The 21613-nt window shown below is 32.4% G+C and overlaps 1 protein-coding gene across 4 annotated transcripts in view; it reads left to right on the forward strand.

Annotated features, from left to right (window-relative positions):
- LRBA (LPS responsive beige-like anchor protein) overlaps window positions 1–21613 on the forward strand; it is a 736795-nt gene that overhangs the window by 524167 nt on the left and 191015 nt on the right. For all 4 annotated transcript variants that reach the window (XM_081811769.1, XM_081811768.1, XM_081811770.1 and 1 more), the window contains 4 exons: window positions 8912–9029; window positions 11135–11237; window positions 16354–16469; window positions 21291–21403. In XM_081811769.1, coding sequence (XP_081667895.1) covers window positions 8912–9029; window positions 11135–11237; window positions 16354–16469; window positions 21291–21403 — 450 coding nt within the window. The remainder of the gene's footprint in view (window positions 1–8911; window positions 9030–11134; window positions 11238–16353; window positions 16470–21290; window positions 21404–21613) is intronic.

Below are 21613 nucleotides of genomic sequence, written 5' to 3' on the forward strand. Positions count from 1 at the left end.
GTAAGAGGGTTCCCCTTTCTCTGCATCCCTGCCAACATCTGTCTTTTCCTGATTTGTTAATTTTAGCCATTCTGACTGGTGTGAGGTGGTATCTCATTGAGGTTTTGATTTGGATTTCCCTGATGCCGAGCAATGTTGAGCACTTTTTCATGTGTCTGTTGGCCCTTTGGATGTCTTCTTTGGAAAAATGTCTGTTCATGTCTTCTGCCCATTTCTTGATTGGATCATTTGTTCTTTGGGTGTTGAGTTTGATAAGTTCTTTATAGATTTTGAATACTAGCCCTTTATCTGATAGGTCATTTGGAAATATTTTCTCCCATTCTGTCGGTTGTCTTTTGGTTTTGTTGACTGTTTCCTTTGCTGTGCAAAAGCTTTTTATCTTGATGCAGTCCCAATAGTTCATTTTTGCCCTTGCTTACCTTGCCTTTGGCGATGTTTCTAGGAAGAAGTTGCTGCAGCTGAGGTCAAAGAGGTTGCTGCCTGTGTTCTCCTTTAAGATTTTGATGGACTCCTGTCTCACATTTAGGTCTTTCAGCCATTTTGAGTCTATTTTTGTGTGTGGTGTAAGGAAATGGTCCAGTTTCATTCTTCTGCATGTGGCTGTCCAATTTTCCCAAAAGCATTTGTTGAAGAGACTGTCTTTTTGCCATTGGACATTCTTTCCTGCTTTGTTGAAGATTAGTTGACCATAGAGTTGAGGGTCCATTTCTGGGCTCTCTATTCTGAAATTTAACTTTTTATTAAGGCATAAAAAGCTCCTGACTTTAGAGAGTCAGTGTGTGGAATAATAGGAAAAAATACTTTATAGCTTGAATTCAGTGACAATAGCATGTTATTCTCACAAGTTATTGAGATGTTACTAGGAATTTTTCCAATCAAAATGGAAAAATCATTAAGTATAATTTATATTACTATTTTCCCCATATCATTGATATAAGAAAAAATTAAATATAAGCATTTTTGAGTAAAAAACAATTTGGATATTGTTAGCATAAAAAATGCAAAAGTAATTTTGAGGATAGTAAGTTGGCCAGAGAGGTGTTAAGAATCATTTTAGGAAGAAAATAGCCGAATTAAGGAAATGTCTTTCTTGGCCTTTTTCTAATTTTGAGAGTATAGATTAATGCATAAATTTATGCTACTTATTAATAAAATGAAAAGGTATTGGTCGTGGGGCACCTGGGTGGCTCAGTCAGTTAAGTGTTTGCCTTGGGCTCAGGTCATGATCTCAGAGTCCTGCCATCAAGCCCTGCATTGGGCTTTCTGCTCAATGGGGAGTCTGCACTCGCTTACACATGTGCTCTCTCTCTCAAATGAATAAATAAAATCTTAAAAAAAAAAAAAAGGAAAGGTATTGGTAGTACTGATTGTCTTTTCAAGGCATCATTTGAATTAGGCAAAACTCTACTGGATAAAGGTAATAAACTTGCTGAGATTCCAGACTGTCTTTTAAAGATGTAATACTTTTACTAGTCCAAAATATTGAAGCTTTTCTTCTTTGTATATAGTGCAAGGTGATTTCTCTATATCATAATAAAATCAGATGGAACATTTTCACACCTTCTTCACGATAAAATTGACATTGTGGTTTTGTTTTTATTATGTTTGTATTAAAAAGGTAGGTATCTCCAAACCCAAATATCTCTATTTTTAATTCAGGTCGTTATCTAAGTTTACTCTTTTTCTGAAAATGTAATACCTAGCTTTTTACCTCACACGCTGCTGTGAAAAATAAAGTAAGGTACATTCATGTTCCTTAATATTCTTTTGTGGTATATTTTGGATTCTTTCAAAAATAATCAGATGCAGATGTATTTAAATTAAAAAACTAAATTAAAAATTAGTTGATGATATAAAAATACCTTCTTTGTTCTACTTCTGCATTCCACATTTGCTTTTGACTCATTAAGATACATATTAAATGTTAAATAAGAGATGGCTTTTATGATAAATCATTTAGAATGCAAATTATTTTGAAGCTGAAGAATACTGAAAATAAAACAGAACCAACTAAAGAGTCTGAATTATTTACAGGCCAGGGGCTTAAAGGTACATCACTCCAGCACAAATATTAAATTATGAAATGGGAATTTCAGTTTGCCATAAATCTGTCTGCCATAGCAGCTTAAAATAAAATAGTTTTACCCATCTAAAGCAACATCAATTTGCTAGTCAGTGCTTCATGTATCAAAGAGCATGCTGTGAAAATATCAATATCATTGGTTAATATAAATGAAATTAATTTTTAAAGCCGGGGTAAAGGTTGACATCTGAAAAATTGCATTACTTTGCAGAAGAGAAATTTCTGTCTTCTAGTGAAATTTCAGGTCATGAGGGCAAGTAATTTTCACAATCTTCAATGGGAGCCAGTGAAATATGAACTTCATTGTCACCTAGCCCCAAAGCGATAAGATAAAATGAGCTGATACATCATTTGCTGTGGTTTTATCATCTCCCTCAGTAATTGGAAGAGAAAACATAAGAGTGTATGTGTTTGTGTGCTCCCCTTTTGCCCCTCCCAGCTGCCCCATCATCCACACCCAGGCTAAAACCATTTTAGCCCAATCAATACAGAGGTCACATAGCATTTTATTTATATATTTTTAATTTTTCATACTGACTAAACTGCCAAGAAGAACATTAGAGTAATGAATATGTTTAATTGAATTTGTCACCCATGAAAATGCTAAGGAGAATACTGTACTACATCATAGTACCTAGTAAGCAGAAGGAGGAAATTTACCAAATAGAAGGAAAACAATAACTCATAATTAATTTAAAAGGTGATTTCCTTTCATATCCATAACTTTCATATTTTTGTTACCATTGTTCTGTTCTTTTCAAAGTTTGGAGACATTCTACTTATTCATGGATAGTAATTCAATAACAAAATTACTATCGTAAAGTTTTGACCAGCCAACTATATATCATTTTTAAATTCAAAAAGACCTCTAAGTTTTACTTTAAGATTATATCTTTGAAAACTTAAAATTTCTGTGGTAGGTGATGAAGTAAATCCAAAGGCAACTAGAATTCAATATTATTAGAATAAATTCTGAATTTATGAATAAACTCATAAATGCTATGCTTTGATATCAAATTTCAGAGAAAATTACATGCAGCAAAATCCAAAATCTATGTTAATAATAGAGTGGTACAACTTTAAAATACTTGATTAAAATTACTTTCTACTAGTTTGTTAACATTGCAATTATTATAAATAAAACATATTTGTAAATATATCTAGTGATGAGTTGCTATTAGAATATTTTTCAGTGTTTTCATTTTAAATATATTTCAAATATTTACTGTTTTCTCATATTAAGATATAATCTTTGTGACTAATTTATAATCATTTTTCATGAAAATGGGATATGAATATTTTCTTGACTTCCCTTCCAGTGGTGTCATTGCTTAATTGATAGAATGATTAGCTTATATTTTGTATATTAAGTTTGGAACATTTTTCTTGGTGTTAAATACATTCTCTATATTTTGGAAATAGTTTTGTTATGAAATTGTAAGTATTCTTGGTGATATATATTATCCGATTTTACTTTTATTATCGAATTCTTCAGAAATCAATATGGAATTGTTTCAAAGAGTAAAACCTCTCCAAAAATTGACAACTATGTGGGACTAGTGTATGCAATGCCAGTCTTAAACATTAAGAAAGAATAATATTTTAAAAAGCTTTTTACTGATTTTTATATGCAAACACCTATTTCTTATTTTTGAGGTAAAAGATTTTATCACTTTTTAATATTTTTCCCTTTAAAATTTTTAAAAAGCATTTTAAATTTAGTGAGGGTAGTTTGTATAGTTTTTGAAAACAAAACCTTTTTTCTTTACTTAAATGAAGCAAATATGACTGTTTTTAGAGACTATTTAAAAATTTTTTTAAAGCTTGATATTCAGTAAAAGCATTTTGCAGTTGGGCAATAAACACATTTCTATTTCTCTCAGAGGATGAGCAAACAAAAGAAAGTTTTATTTGAATAAATTCATTAGCTTTTCAAAATAAATGATTAAAAGGAAAGTGGAGAAAATGATTTGCTTTCAAGCCAATAAATGCAACAGGGTGAAGAAATTTTTATATGTATTCACAGTATATTATTTGAAAGATAGAAAAAAGGCACTGTGTGTATAATTTGGGAAAAATAATATATCCCTGAAAGAAGGCACAGTTTTCAGATAAAAATTTTAAAGAAGATATGTTTGATATTTTTAATGTAAAGAAATGGTATATACACTTGTGTGTGTATGTGTGTATATTTAAAATTAAATACTGATTTCTTTCTTCCTTCTCTTACCTCAACATTTTAATAAACCATCTTTGTTAAACAAATTATAAAAAAAGAAAGTTGAATTTACTTTTACCCATTAACAGTACTAAGCATATTAAAACAAGGTGGTAAACATTCAAAGACTGCTGTGGGCTTAAGCTTTCAAGCTATTCTAGACTTAGGGTCATAACTGCAGAGCAATGGTAATGATATGGTTTCCATAGCAACTGATTCATTGGAGGGCTAGACCTCTGTCTAGGGTGCTGTCAGTGTATGTAGAGTTTCAGTGAACAGAAAGTCCCAAAGAAGGGTCTGCTTCTACCTAATCCAGTTTTAATTGAACTCTAGAGACTTTGAAGTGAAGCCTCAGACCAGGAATATACTACTCCAATAAGAAATAAAACTCTTGCTTAGCTAGGCCTCAGCTGCATTTCAGTACTGACACCTTTTCCTAATGAATACCTTAAAGAAATGTTATATCAATTTCAGCTACTAATTCTGTTAGTTAAAAGATTTTTTGTTTCCATTTTAAACCCAGCTATCTTGACCGTAAGTATAGAATTTCATTTGTTAATTCTTGTTAAGTCAGGCTAGTTTTCGTGTGTGATTTTAATTTTTGATACTTATGGCAATTTTAAATAATTTTGTCTGTCTCTCCTCCTGTTTCTTTTTCTCTGAGTTTTAACACACTAGACCTGATTATATTTAATTTTGAAAGCACACTGCTGTCATACATTCAGTATGATACCTGATTTATATCAGGTTTGAAAACATACAAAACAATGCTGGATATTATTTATGGATATATATGTGCTAATAGTATAAAAACTGACATGGGAATGATAAAGCTAAAACAAGAATAGTGATTGGCTCTGACAAAGGAGGAAAATGGGATCAGGAAAGGTTATATATGGGAATTTCAACACTATCTAAAATGCTTTATTTTTTAAAAATATGCAATAATATGGCAAAATGTTAGGATTTTATATGGTTGAGTAATGGGTACGGGACTTATGTCATTTTCTGCAGTTGTGAATATAATTTGGTAATAAAACATTTTAAAGAAGCATACCACTTCAAGTGGACTTTTTAATAACTATACTGCTTAAAGGAATGGGATATAAATTGAATTTTTTATTAATTAGAAAACCTTCAGTACATTAAAAATTTTATAATAATGTTTTAGTACACTTATTTTTATTAATAACTGAAGTATCTTTGAATATAATTAAATGTTTAGTTGCATGGCCATGATCTTAGAATGACTGAAACCACCATTATGAGCAACAGGTCTTATTATATAGCTTTATAGATACAAAAAATAGAATTTTCAGATTAGTGTGTGATATTCTTAGTCATAGACCTTAGAGGAGCCTTTGTTATTAGTTTTCTTTGATTTCCCTCTTTCACCTATAACCCAAGTACAGGAAGACAAATGTAGTTAATTAAAATTCTGATAAGTTGAATTGTAGTTTAACAAATATTTAAGCCCCCTTTTACAAATGTGACAATATGGTGTATATATTGTAACCTTTGTATTTTTGGATTAGAGAATTTGGAAGCAGGCTAGACTCTGCCACTAACTCCCAAGGGACTTTGTATTAACTATTTAATTTCTCTGGCTCTCATTTTCCTTACTAATAATTGGATAGTAGATTGGAGTATAAGTGTTACAGCACATATACTGGACTCTCTCCTACTTGATAAGTCCAGGGTGGCAAATTCAAATGCCAGTGGGAACTGGACAGATAATAGTAAATGAATGAATGAGTAGAGACTGTGCCGAAATGGTGAGTGTATGTCATTTGTTACCATGTGGCAGATAGATCTAGGTTTGACACTTAGTTTTTCCTGAGAAACTAGAAATATTAATACTTAAAATATCATATGGTCCAAACAAAATGAATTTGGGCCATATATTGAGGGCCATATATTAATTTAGGTTGCCAGTCACTGACTCATGTAATCATTTAAAAACATCTACTTTGTGTCAGACATTGTTCTAGAAAATGGAAATACAGTATACTAGAAGTCTTTGTTCTTAGAACTTAGATTCTAGCATTCTAGTGCTGAATAGAGACAATAGTCAAGCAAGCAGATACCATAATTTCAGGTAATGATAAGTGTTGTGAAGGAAATCTGCTGAGTTTGGGGTGGTCATGGAGGAAGTGGGGTTTAGATCCAGTGGCTTCTCTGAGGAGGTGGTATTGGAGCAAAAATCTAATGTAAGAGTGAGCCAATTATGTGAGGATTTGGGAGAACATTGGAGTCAGACAAGAAAATAAGTATAAAGGCCCCAAAGAAGAATGAATTGGGCTCATCTGTGAGTCTCAGATGTAAGGCTTTATAAACAATTATAAAGAGCTTCAGTGTTTTTTATGCATGAAACGGGATGCTACTGGATGGTCATTAAATGCATGAGTGATGTGATCTGATTTATATCTTAAAATTCTATTAAAAATTTTTTTTTCTTTGGCTCCTCTGGTCATAGTAGACTCTACAGGTAAGATGGGAGAAAGACCAAGTAGGAGACCACTGTAGGCTCTGGACGCATGGACCTACTGGTCATGGTGAGAGAAAGAGGTACATGCAACCTCTGTTTTCAGAAAATCTTGAGAATAAGACTTACATTTTGTCCTCTCTTTTCCTTTTCATTTCTCCTGATCTTATTTATGCAAGTATTGGCTGGGTGAAGGTAGATTTCTATATCACCAGTTTTAAAACTGGAAGTTTGTTTGGTCCTTAGAATTCTTGTTTTGTTTTTCAAAAAACACTGAGACTTGGAGTTATTCTTTTGTTTTTAGATCCTTTGTGCCAAAAATAGAATTTGTGGAAAAATCTCAATACATACTTAGTGAATTAAATAAGGTTGCTTTTTTCCCAAAGAAATTGCATTTTACATTGAGGAATATAGATAGATTTGTTTGCATTTAAGATCTAGGAAATGGAAATGAATATAGAAAAGAAAGTTCTTGTAGGGTAAATTCTTCTTATTATTTTTTCCTCTCCTTGCTTATCCCATCTTTGTCCCCACCATGCAATATCATAATCACATGTCATTCTATTTGTCTTTCTTAATAGTGGTTACTTTTCAGAGATATATCTTAATTGTTTGCTTTCAGGGATTTTCATTAGGTTTTGGTAGTAAATACATCTAATTTTCTTTATTAAATTAATATTAGGTGAAGTACTGGTGTAAGAAATTCCACATCTGGTTTTCCTTTAACACCTTCATAATTAAGCTTTTGAAATGAACTTTTTAAAAAACAAAACTTGAATAACAAAGCAACAAAGTGGCTTAGGACTAAAGACAGGATTACTTTGAGTTGGCAAAGCATTCTAAGACTGCGTCTGTCACATGGGATGACAAGAATTGTAACAAGTTACTCTGACAACCACCTTCTCCATGGAGAGATTATGTTGAGTTCATTTGCAGGTTTGTGTTTAGCCTAGCTGACAAAATGATACTTAACCTCTTATACAGTCAGTCTTTGTGCTTTCTGAATGAATGACTGTTGCCTTAACAGTGACCTTGAAAGTGTGATTTTTTAAAGTTATGAACTTGAATATATATAATTTTTTTGTTTTATTAAAAAATAATTGACATACAACACTGTGTAAGCTTAAGGAATACAGCATGATGGTTTCGTTTACATATATTGTGAAACAGTTACCACAGTACGTCCATTCATCTTCTCATATAGATAACAATTTTTTTTAAAAAGAAGAAAAAAGGGGGAAAAATTTCTCCTTGCAATGAGAAATATAAATATATATATTTTAAAATATATAAAAGGTACTTCTGAAGTAGAACCAAAAAAAAAGAAAACAAAAAACAAACAAATGAATAAACAAGCAAAAAGCAGAGTCAGACCTATAAATACAGAGAATAAACTGATGGTTGCCGGGGGAGTGGGGTGGGGGGGCTGGGTAAAATGGGTGAAGGGGGAGTGGGAGATACAGGCTTCCAGTTATGGAATGAATAAGTCACAGGAATAAAAGGCACAGCATGAGGAATACAGTCAATAATACTGTAATAGCAATATAACAGGACAGATGGTAGCTACACTTATGGTGAACATAGCATAATATATAAACTCATCAAATCTCTAAGTTATACACCTGAAATTAATGTAACATTGTGTTTCAACTATACTAAACAAAACAAAACAAAACAAAAAAACCAACCTGAAAACCTCGTATAACATAAAAAAATATTTCTGAATATATTAAAATTGTATTATATGAAACTGAATTGTATATGTGATCTATAAGCATGTAAGGCATTCTTTTGAGGTCTTTCTTCTTTTTATCTAAAATTTTACTTTCACTAAATAATGCAATTTGTATTTCCTGAAAAGCAATAGATTACATCACTGCTTTTAAAAGCCCAAAATATATTTATAAATAGATGTTTTATAATTTTGCTCTGCTTTTTCACTGAGCTTCCTTTCCATAAGTTGCAATCTATTTTCTTAGTCTCCCTCCAAATTATTTCAGTAACTGTTTTTTCAATTTTTAGAAATTATTTTTAATAGGGCCTTTTCTGTTTTATTCAGGGGGAAAAACAACAAGAAAAAATTAAACTGTTGTTACTTACTTGCGCTTATTTTTTTCCTCATTAGATCCTGGCATATACAGAAGGGCTGCATGGAAAATGGCTGTTCACAGAGATACGATCAATCTTTTCTCGTCGTTATCTTTTGCAAAATACAGCCTTGGAGATCTTTATGGCAAACAGAGGTAATATGTTTCAGAAGTATATTGTTATAAAGCTAACCTCCACCTCTTTCAGATTTCATTTTTGAACATACCGTATTGTTTCCATTTAGATAGTAATTTGTAGTCTACTCTCTGCCATACTGGCCTCATTTTTTGAACCACATGCATCTTCATGGTTTTTTCCCCAATTGGCCATTCTTAGAATTATTTGTAGTAGTTTTAGTTTTCTGGCCATATCACAGATTAGTGCACGGTTTTCTAAATATAGCGAATAACTAACCATTTAATCAGTTATGGAATTTTGATGTTCTCAATATTGCTCTGATGCTTAAACTCCTTCTGGAAGGTGGATGCATTTGGAGAGGGGAGAGGGTAATCAAATGATTCATACATTTATTCAATCTTTTGTCTAATCTATTGCCATTTATAAAGGGACCATCAGAAAATGGTACTCAAGTGTCCTGGTTGCTTTGTATTACATCATTCTTGAAAGAACTAAAATTCAATTTGTGGGTTTAAAATGGAACTTGGTGAAATTAGTTAAGACAAGAAGGAGAGACAAGGTGAACTTGAAGTAAAAGCATTGGTGGGTATGAGTGGAGCCATAAAAGGAGAATATATAAAAACTAGTGACTTATTGTACATACTCCTTACATGTGAGTAGATTGAAGTTTGATTTTCTCTTTCTATAATCTACAAGTTGTCGTTTAAAAAAATCTACATGAAGTAATGTATATTCCATACACACATTATTTTCCTTTTATAGAATCATGTGTCTTTAGAGAATACACATTTCTTTAGGTAGAGATGTTTTTTCCTTTCCTATTTGGTCTTCTCCCCTATACATACCTCTTTTTCCTAATGTAAACATTATTCTTCCAGGCAAATAATCAAGTGAATGTTTCACACTTTATTTCAACCTGCATTGTTGCTGTCCCAAAGGGGTTTTGTTACAATCTTACAATATTTATTACTTGCTCATCCTCGTTCATATTTTCCTCTTTTAAAATTTCTTATGTGTCCTTGCTTTTGTATGTGTTTTTCTTTTGCCTTTCCTTCATGGCCTTCATTATCTGCCATAACTTAATGATAGTTTTTCTGTTGTTGTTTTTTCCCCTATATTCAATATAATAATGGATGTATAGGGATGGCTTATTAAAAAGGTATGTTGGGTATATATATATGACAGTTCCAAATATGTTTTGGGTCCTTAGTGAATGATCATACACTTATTTACCTGAAACATGTTGATAATGTAAGTATTTAAAGCTATACCAAATTGATAAATTGTTTTTGGACTGAAGAATTTTTTTTAAGCTGCGTAGCAAAGAAGGATCATTTTCTAGATGAGTACTTAGAGGTTATGATACTGAAATTATAATTAAAATTTTAAGACTGTCCAAATTTATATCTTTTAATTTATCTCTCATGATTTTGACTTTCTTATTTTCATATTTCTTAAGATTAAAAATTTATAGATGACTGTAATAAATTAACATTTATGTACTCAATATGTTTATGTATATTGATGCGTGTTTCTTGATATTCTCAAAATGTATTATTGAAATAGAGATGATTAGAAAACATTTAAATTTGATTATTAACTATAGAGGAAAAGTTTTCCTTTAGGTCACACATTGTTCTGGATTATGTGAACATATAAATTATGAACATATAAAAATTGTAAGGAGGATAACTTTTAAACTCTTTATCATTGGAAATAAATGTGACAATTTAGTACTTAAATCTGTAGTATTTTTGGTGTGTGTTAGATTGTTAACTATATAAAGTTAAAACTTCAGTATTTATAGAAACTCACAGATACGTATGTTTAACATACATATGTATGTAGCTAATCTCAGCTTCACATCATATTAATGCAACAACAGTTTTTAGAACTTCTGACAGCATTTAGAGAAGGAACTGTCTATGGCTAAGGTATTTATAAGTAAAATGAATATTACCTCTGGCATATTAATACTAAAACTTGGTATGCACTATAATAAAAGTAAAATGGCAGGAATTGTATACCTGAGTTAAGAGTAAATATTTTATTAGACCAAGAAGTCAGTTTTCCAAGAAGGAAGTTATATTGTGTTCTAACTTTTAAAAATTATTTTTCATAGTTGCTGTAATGTTCAACTTCCCAGACCCTGCAACAGTAAAGAAAGTAGTTAACTATCTACCTCGTGTTGGTATTGGAACCAGCTTTGGGTTGCCTCAAACCAGGTACTGTTTTATATGAGAAAGATTTGGAAAATAATCTTTATTAATACTTTTTTCTTAATTTTCTTATTTTACACTTACTTCTCTTTTATGTTTCATATTAAATGATGATTATTAATGCATTATTTTGAGTCAACTGAACTTCTATCTGAAAAAAACTAGAAAAAGAGGAGCAAATGTAAACTGAAGTAGGATGAAAGAAGAAAATAATAAACATAAAGGCAGAACATTAATAAAAATGTAAGCAAAAACAATAAAGAAAAATCAATGCAATGAAAAGTTTATATGAAAAGATTAACAAATGTAATAAATATATATACAAGACTTATGAAGAAAAAGAAGATACAAGTTGCCAATATCAAGAATGAAAGAGGGGACATCACAACAGATCCTACAGATATTAAAAGGAAAATAAGGATATATTATGAACAAATTTGTGCTACTTAGACAAGTTAGATGAAATGGACAGATTTCTATGCAATAGGTAACCTTAATACCTCTACAGGGGAAATTGAATTTGTAGTTAAAGGTCTTCTGACAGAGAAAATTCCTAGCTCAAATGGTTTCATTGGCAAATTCTATCAAATATTTAATGAAGAAATAGTACCATTTCTGGGCAAACTATTACAGAAAACAGAAAAGAAGGATAAAATTTTAAAGTTATTCTATGAGGCCAGCATTACCTGAATTCCAAATTCACAGAAAAGCATTACCAGAAAACACAAGGAAAAGGGAAAAGGAAAACTACTGATCATCTTGATTAGAAAAGAAGAAATAAATGTGTCCTATCAAGTCTGCTCTTCAGAGGCTGCTTGAATGTCTGCATGACATGGGAGCTGACTTTCCCACAGTAAGTGATTCAAAAGGGAATGAGGCAGAAGCCCCAGTGTCTTTTTATGACCTACCCTTGATAGGTAGAGTAGGTCATCAATTCTGCTACATTATATTCGTTATAATGTAGTCATTAAATACCCAGGCTCCAAGGGAGGGGAGAAGTTCCACTTCTTGAAGAGAAAGTATCAAAGAATTTATGGATGTGTTTTAAAACTACCAGAGGGTCCAACTCTTATGTAAAAGGAGCACCTAAAGTGGCCCTTCTAGATTATAAGCAGTGGTTGCTTTATAATGCCAGTGAGGATTTTGATTAGATAGTTTTATAATTTAATGAGGAATTTCAGGTTCAGAATGAAGCAGCTCAGAAAGGTGTAGTAAATTTCTTTATCTTAATAAAAAAAGTCTTTTTTTCTACTAATTATCTCTATTTTTTAAGTTTTATTCATTAGTGTTATCATACTTGGGAAATCTTTGTAATGATTTCCCTCAGTTAATGAAAGCTAGGTGTAGGTTAATTCATTAAATCAGCAATTTAAGTAGATCTCAAACACTAGCAGTGTGTCTGTTATCCAGCAGTGTACAAGATAGATACCATCTTACCCATGCATGTTTTAACAAATATGCAAACAAGATAAATAACCATGTAAGTGATGGGAGGGATATAAATAAGGGTGTTATAGTAGTGATTAGTGGAGTAGAGATAAGATGCTTTGAATTATGTGGTCAGAAATGTCTTCCTATATGACTTTTAAGTTTTATTTGAAAGAATAGAATCAGCTTACCTTTGAAAGCAGAAATATCATTTGCAAAGGTCCTGAAATAAGGTGAGGTTTCAGTATTTTAAGAAATGTTGGAAGGCAAATATCATTGGAACTTAGTGATTCTGGGAAGAGGGTGTCAGTTCAGAGGCAGCAGTTTATTGTGGAAATCCAGATGATATGTGGTGCTGATAGTGCAGTTAAAAAGAGACATCCTTGTTTAGAAATTTTGAGGACATACAATTTGTGTGATTTGGAGATTAATTAGATAATGGAGGATGATAAGGGAAGGAGGTGTCTAGTGTGTCTTGCCAAGTTTTAGTTTAAGCTGCTGAATAGCATTTACTGAGATTGGGAACACTGGAGAAGGAATGGTTGTGTATCTGTCCTCCCAAGGTTGAGGTCGGGGTTGTGGAGACGAAGTGGGTGAACAGAATATGAGTTTAGTTTTAGATCTATTGAAATTGAAACCCCTGAGTGATGTCCAGACTGAAATGTTGAATAGGAAGTTAGAGCTCAAAAGAAAGGTATAGTAATTGGGAAACACTTAATGTTGAAAGACTGAGTGCTTTCCCCTAAGATCAGGAAGGTTAAAATGTCCCCCATTCTCACCATTTCTATCAACAGTATATTAGAGATTTCAGCCTGTGCAGTAAGAAAGGAAGAGAAGGAGGGAGAAATTAAAGGCATCCAGATTAGAAAGGGGGAAAAAAAGTCTTCATTCCTAGATGACAGAGGAAGTGTAAGATTTGTATATTGAAAACTATCAAATATGCCTGATAGAAATTAAAGACAGACATCAAATAAATGGAGGCATTCCATACTCATGGATCAGAAGGTTCAGTATGATTAAGATGTCAGTTCTCCCCATATCTATAAAGTCAATGCAGTCCCTATCAAAATCTAGCAGACTTCCCTGGAGATATTGAGAAGCTGAAATGCAGTGGATCTGGAATTGCCAAAACAATGTTGAAAAAGAATAAAGTTAGAGGACTCCAACTACCTGATTTCAAAACTAACTATAAAGCCTCAGTAATTAAGATGGTCTGATATTTATAAAAGGACGGGCATATAAATCAATGGAACAAAATTGAGAATACAGAAATAAAATCATTTTTTTTCAACAAATGTGCTAACACAATTCAATGAGGAAAAGATAATCCTTGAACAAATAGTGCTGAGACATTTGGATAGTCACATGCAAGAAAATGAACTTCAGCACTTATCACACAGTATTTATAAAAAATTAGCTCAAAATGTGTCATAGGCCTATATTTAAAAGCTAAAACTAAAAAATTTTTCAAACTGTGGGAGAAAAAGCTTCATGACCCTGGAGTAGGCAAAGAGTTCTGAGATGTGACACCAAAAGCGTAATCCATAAAAGAAAAAAATTGAGAAATTAGATTTAATAAAAATTTAAAACTTTCATGCTTTAAAGGACACCACTAAGTATATGAAAAGAGAAGTCCTAGACTGAGAAAAATATTTGTACATAATATATCTGATAAAAGTCTTGTATTCAGAATGTATGCAAAATTCTTACAACTCAATAATAAGACAAAAACCTCAATTAATGAAGGAAGAAAAGATTTGAATAGTCATTTTACCAAAGAAGATACACAAATGGTTAATAAGCCATGAAAAGTTACTGAACAATGTATATTAAAACTATATAATAAGATACCATTTTACACTCACTGGAATGTTTATAGTAAAAAATACATTATAGGGGCAAGTATTGGCAGAGATGTGGAAAATTGGAACCACATATATTGCTTGTTAGAATGGAAGACAATTTGGCAGTTTCTCAAGAAGTTAAATGTAAATGCAACCTACAACCCAGCAATTCCACCCTTAGGATTCTGCCCAAAAGAAATGAAAACATATGTTCATACAAAGACATGTTTGTGAATATTCATAGTAATACAAACTGGAATAATAATAATAATCCAAAACCAGAAACAATTTAAATATCTATCAGTTGGTGAATGGATTTTTCACCAGTCTGTCTGGAGAGACAGAATCCCAAGCAGACTCCCCACTGAGCGCAGAGCACAACACAAGACCCAGTCTCATGACCCTGAGACCATGACCTGAGCCGAAAGCAAGAGTCAGAGGCTTAACCCACTGAGCCATCCAGGCACTCCTGGTGAATGGGTTTTAAAAATGTGATATATTCTGTATTCATACACTGGAATACTATTTAGCAATCAAAAAAATGAATTACTAATAACATGCTGCCACATTGATGAATCTCAAAAACATTATGGTTAGTGAAGAAGCCTGTTGCAGAAGACTTCATGATGTATGATTCCATTTATCTGAAATGTCCAGAAAATGCAAGTTTATAGAGACAGAAAGCAGATTGATAGTTGCCTGGAGCTGAGGATAGGAATGGGGATTAACTGTAAATAGGCACAAGGCAAGTTTTTGTGGTGGTGAATTGTTCTGAAGTACATTGTGGTGCTAATCACACAACTCTAGAAATATATTAATAAATAATTAAATAGTACACTTAGATGGGTAAATTTTATAGTATGTAAATTATACCTTTGAAAATAAAACTTAAAAAATATAGTTACCTTGTCCTTGGTGGTAGGAAGAACTGTGACAGCATACTTCTCTGAGATTCTAGGCTCTGAATGTATTAATCCTGCCACCTATTTTCCACTGTTATTTAGTAGTAGTCAGTTACATCTTTTGTTATTTACATTGCATTAAAAAAACAGAAAACTTGGTCATCTATTATTAAGCTGTGTAAAAAAATAATAGTTTCTCTTACCTTTGTCCCACCCCATGAATAGACACGTAAAGAGTTTAGAATCCTTCTTTCCCCTGTTATAAAAGGTATATAAACATAATATTTAAATTTAAAATGTACCAACGTGTTGTCTTTAAGAGAACTATTAAAATTGATAAAGATGTGGGCGCCTGGGTGGCTCAGTTGGTTAAGCGACTGCCTTTGGCTCAGGTCATGATCCTGGAGTCCCTGGATCGAGTCCCGCATCGGGCTCCCTGCTCGTCAGGGAGTCTGCTTCTCCCTCTGACCCTCCTCCCTCTCATGTGCTCTCTCTCATTCTCTCTCTCTCAAATAAATAAAATCTTTAAAAAAAAAAATTGATAAAGATGTGAATACACACAAAAAAACCCACACACACAAAAAAGATGTGAATAAAATTTTATATGTCTTTCTCAGTTACTGTAATTCCTTTTATATCAGTAAATCAGTAAGTTATTAATCATACTATTATTAATCAACATTTATGGAACCTAGATATTATAGTGGCATTGTAATGAATATAATCTAATGAATAGATCATGTATCATGGACCTGTGGTTAGTCCAAATCATTTAACCATTAATTGTGCATTGAAACATTTTGTGTATTCATTAGTAAAACATGAGTAGAACTTTTCAGAATATACAGATATCATTTTGTATGTCAAATATACAGAATAGGCACAGATATTCATAATTTATTATCATGTTGTAATTAAAATGATTCTACATCAAATTGTTTTTTGCAGGCGTATCTCATTAGCTAGTCCACGTCAACTTTTTAAAGCTTCTAATATGACCCAGCGATGGCAGCATAGAGAGATTTCAAATTTTGAGTATTTGATGTTTCTCAACACAATAGCAGGTAATCTTATTTCAAATGGTAAATAATTTTTTTTCAAATGATAAATTATTAATTGTGATATTATTAGATTATTTTGAGTACTAGTATAAGTAGCTTACTTTTATTTTCATTATTACTACATGAGTACCTTATCAAGAGTAATTTTGATAGTAGAGTTTACAGTTTTACATACGAACTGCTGGCTACTTGAGAAAATTAAAAATGGGTATACACACTTTTTTCCAAAAATCTAAAATGAAAATGTCTAACTATTTAATATAGTAAGAATGGATTCTTTATGGGATAGTAGAAATAAAAACCATATAAAGTCTTAACCTGTTAATAACTTAATCAGAAGTGTATTATATGATGAAACAAAAATATAACATTGAAAAAAGAAAACTGGGTAAAATATTAAGTAAAGGAATACTTATATTATGACCCACATGTGAAAATCTAAAGAGTAAATGGCTCTAGGGGCACCTGGGTGGCTCAGTTGGTTAAGCAACTGCCTTCAGCTCAGGTCATGATCCCTAGAGTCCCGGGATCGAGTTCCGCATCGGGCTCCCTGCTCAGTAGGGAGTCTGCTTCTCCCTCTGACCCTCCCCCCTCTCATATGCTCCTCTCTCTCTTATTCTCTCTCTCTCAAATAAATAAATAAAATCTTTGGGGAAAAAAAGAATAAATGGCTCTATACAAGGTCTGTAATCAAGAAGTATTACTGAACGTCACCCATTGAAGCTGTTCTCTTTGAAAGAGAGTAAAGAACTGAGGGTTGTGGAAAGGGAAGTGGGTGGGGGGTGGGGTAATTTAGTGATGAGCATTAAGGAGGGCACGTGATGTGATGAGCACTGGGTGTTACATGTAACTAATGAATACGAACTAATGAATTGAAAAGTACACCAAAAACTAAGGATGTACCATATGTTGGGTAATTGAATCCAAACAAAAATAAATTTTAAAAAAGAGAGTAAAGAATAGAAATGTGTCATTACTTTTCATTTGTGATAACTAGAATAAAGAAAACAGGGAATGTGTTTGTGTGACATTTGAGATTCAGTTCAACAAACTGGCACAGTTTATATTTGAGGTGCAAAGGAGGTACAGAGAGAATAAGGCATGTTGCTTGCTCTCAGAGAAGTTATTTTAAGTATGAATATAAACATTTACATGATTGTAGAGCAAGGAGTATAGATTCAATAAAAGAAATACAAAGTATTATGGGGATTAAAAGGTCAGAGAGGGAAATTATATTCATCCAGTTGTTGGGAGTAAGGAAAAAATCAGGAAGGATTTCATGTTCATATAAGGACGGATATTACTTTAGTAGAGGTGGTAGTTGAAAGATTACAAGTCGTGCCATGTAAAACTGAAGGCATAAGGAAACATACGAAGGTGGGAAAATGTAAGATATAGCTAGAGAACAATTAATGGTATAGTTTATACATGTGTATATGTATGTGCACACATAAAGTATATTTTCATAAAGATATAATGAGAAAGAAAGCGAAAAAGGTAGTGTGGAGACACATTGTGGAAGATTTTCTGTCAGTTTGAGGAGTTAGCAGTCAATTCACAGGGCAACTTCTGAAAGTTTTTCAGCAAATAAGTGATACTAGAATTATATGGGAAGTTAACTTGGAGGCAGAATAAAGGATAAACTGGAGTGGAGAGAAACTAGGCAGAGAGCACAGTTAGGAATTATATATAAAAAAATAACGGGAGCTTGCATTAGAGGGGCGATAGTGGGAATTTATAGATTAAATGACGTAAGATTTATAAGGTACAAACCATTTGACATCGGACTGACTGAATGTAAGGGGTAAATGAGAAAAGAAGTATCAGAAAAGGTTTCCAGGCTTCTGGTCTGAATCACTGGGGAAATGGTGGTGCCATTAACAGAAAGGAAGTCAGAAAAAATGGTCTAGGGAAAGAAGATGATTTTACTGTGCAGATAGACATCCAAGTTAAGATATCAAAAAGAATTTTTAGAAGTATAGGTCAAAGAAGGTATTTGGAATTTGGAGATAGGACATTGGATTTCATCTGCATAGATTAGAAAGCACCAAGAATGAGTTGAGATTACCAAGCCAGATAATACAGAAAGCAGTGAGACAAGGTCTGGTGAATGTTCTTGTCAGTGACAAGAAGACAAAGGGAAAGTTAGTAAAGGAGAAAAGAGAATGAGTGATCCCAGAGTTTTTAGACTGAGGAGAAGGAAAACTGAGGTATATAGCAAATGTCTTGAGATGCAAGGGGAAAGAGAAAGAGAAAGGTGTTGGTTGCCTGTACTAAATGTTACAGAGAGGTACGGGAGACTTAAGAATGAGTACAGGCCATGCCTCTAGCTTGGACATTTGGGAACTTGTTGGCTACTTTTTAGGGGTTCATTTTAAAAGCAAACAAAAAAGGTTGATTGTAAGAACTGAATGGTTGGAGATGAAATGAGAACATTAGATCTGTTATTACAGTTTTCTTGTGTAATAGTGAAAGGGAATGGATTAAGGCAAAGGTGAGAAACCATGAAAGAGGGACAGAGAGGAAAAGTAACAATGCAAGTTATAAGTGAGACAGGCTCAAGAGCTCAGGTGAAAGAATTACAGCTCACGAAGAATAAAGGCACTGTTAGAAAAGAGGGGAAGAGAGAGGGACTATTACGAAAATTGGAAGTTAAGCGTTCACATTGAAAAGTCTAAATTTTATAAGTTAAGGAATGTTCAACTCACAGCCAGTTGAGGGAAAGGAGTGAAGAAAGTTTGAATAATTATGTTGAACTAAATAGAGATTATGTAAGTATTAGTGACTGAAAGGATTTTTAAGTAGTAGTGAGAAACAGAAAACTTACATAACAAGCTTAATGGATATATTTAGCATGTGATAAGTCAATTAACACATAGATTAAATGCACAGTAATAATTAGGAAGCAACATTTACGAAATGGTCTACCTCAAATAGCTTCTATTGTGCTTAAAGTGTCTTTTAGATACATACTTCAAATATTCTTTTTAAAGAATAGAACCAGTAATTTGTTTTGGATAGTTTTAAATACACTAGAAGGTGGAGTTGAATCTCACATTATTTAAGATTTCTTTTACACTGTTATCTGTGATACATACAGGTTCTCATGATCCCATGGCACATTTTCCAAGACAGTCAGTAGGCATTCAATAACTATATAGAGAGTTTAACTTAATTAATAAAAGTCTATTTACAATGAGCTGGTGCATACCTTTTTTTTGTACATATAATAAATTTGATCATTTAAACAGAGGGGGCAAAATGAGAATTTTACTAACATGTTTACTAATGTCTCAATCAGAAGGAGAGAGATGGGTGAAGGGAATCAAGATAGAGTGGTTTTGCTGCTAAATTTGGTTACTTTTTTCTGGGAGAATTAAAATTGACAGAAATATGTAGTGACATAATGACCTCTGAATTAAAATTGTCCTAGTTATTCATGTTTTGTTAAGACTGTTTCCAGGTCAGTCAAGGAAGAACTCTGTTACTTTAATAGTCCTCAAGATGGATAGAGTGAAATAAAGTTAAAAACATCAAATCATAAGGAAGACTCAGATACCAAGGATCTGTTTGAAGAACTGTAATATTTAGCTGCATATTGATATGACATCAGTATATATTTGAGGAAGAGAAAACATGATAGAATATACAATATAAAGGAATTCAAACAAGATTAATATACTTGTCCCCCTTATATTTTAGCCATAAGAGTCTGTTCACATTAAATCTAACTAAAGGTAGAGTATAGACTAGTAAATAGTGGAACTGGGATTCAAATGCTAGTGTTTTGACTCTTGAAACAATGATTTCATCCACTATGCTGCCTCCTTAAAGTGGTGATATCCAGAAAACTGCTGTATGTATATATATATTTATAGAAGGGCTATCTCATCCTTTGTTTTATTCATATTTTTAATAGACCTGAATGTCTCATTGAATGTCATTAGTTTAAATGAAGTGTAGAAGAGTATGTGGCAGCATTAAGGAGTGGAGGAAGCCAACATTGATGAGGCTTTGCATTATATTCAGAGGATCATAGAATTTGAAAGCTGTCACAGAAATTTTAGAGTTATTTAGTACAACTCCCTCATTTTACAGGTGATGAGTGAAATGTCCAGAGAGGTTAAGTCATTTATTTTTTTTTTTTTTTTTTTAAAGATTTTATTTATTTATTTGACAGAGAGAGACACAGCTAGAGAGGGAACACAAGCAGGGGAAGTGGGAGAGGGAGAAGCAGGCCCCCCTCCGAGCAGGGAGCCCGATGCGGGGCTCGATCCCAGCACCCTGAGATCATGACCTGAGCCGAAGGCAGACGCTTAACGACTAAGCCACCCAGGCGCCCCAAGGTTAAGTCATTTATATTTAGTTGATTAGTTGGTTGATTGGTTGTTTAATTAATGGCAGAGAAAGGATTCTTGTTTGGAAAAGCTCTATGAGAATTGAAAAAAATTTTAAGTATTAATAAAAAATATTTTGTTTGGTACAGGCTTTCAAGTAATAAAAAATAGCCAAGTATATTTTATCAGAACATAAACTTGGGGCCAGAGTATCTGGATTTGAATATGATTTGAACATTACTAGTTAGATGGTTTGGGACAAGTTTTTAACCTTTTGTGCTTCAATTTTTCATCCATAAAATGGGGATGATAATTTCATAGTTTTATTATAGGGTCAAAACAAATAATATATGTCTAACACTGAGAACAATGTCTGGCACTCAAAAAGTTAAGTTGTTCTTATTATTTTTAGCAAATGATACTCCTGAATCTGTTTATCATTTCGTTTTATTATTCTAAATGGAATGACTTTTTTTTTCTCTCTCAGGACGGAGTTACAATGACTTAAATCAGTATCCAGTGTTTCCCTGGGTCATCACTAATTATGAATCAGAAGAACTGGATCTTACCTTGCCAAGCAACTTCCGAGATTTGTCCAAGGTAATTTTTCAGGAATCATCTGAAATACAGTTATCTTGCACATCACAATGAATTTGATTATCTTTAATTTTCACATTACTTTCTAAAAATCTTTAATATAACTAACTTTAATATATTTATCTTTTAAATGTATTTTCATTTTCTCAAAGTGAAATTTAAACTTGAATTTAGAATTTAAATTGAAGATTTTTGAAAAAAGCATGATAAAGC

The sequence above is a fragment of the Leptonychotes weddellii genome, chromosome 2 (assembly GCF_054177405.1).
Source record: "Leptonychotes weddellii isolate Sample4059 chromosome 2, ASM5417740v2, whole genome shotgun sequence".
NCBI lineage: Eukaryota > Metazoa > Chordata > Mammalia > Carnivora > Phocidae > Leptonychotes > Leptonychotes weddellii.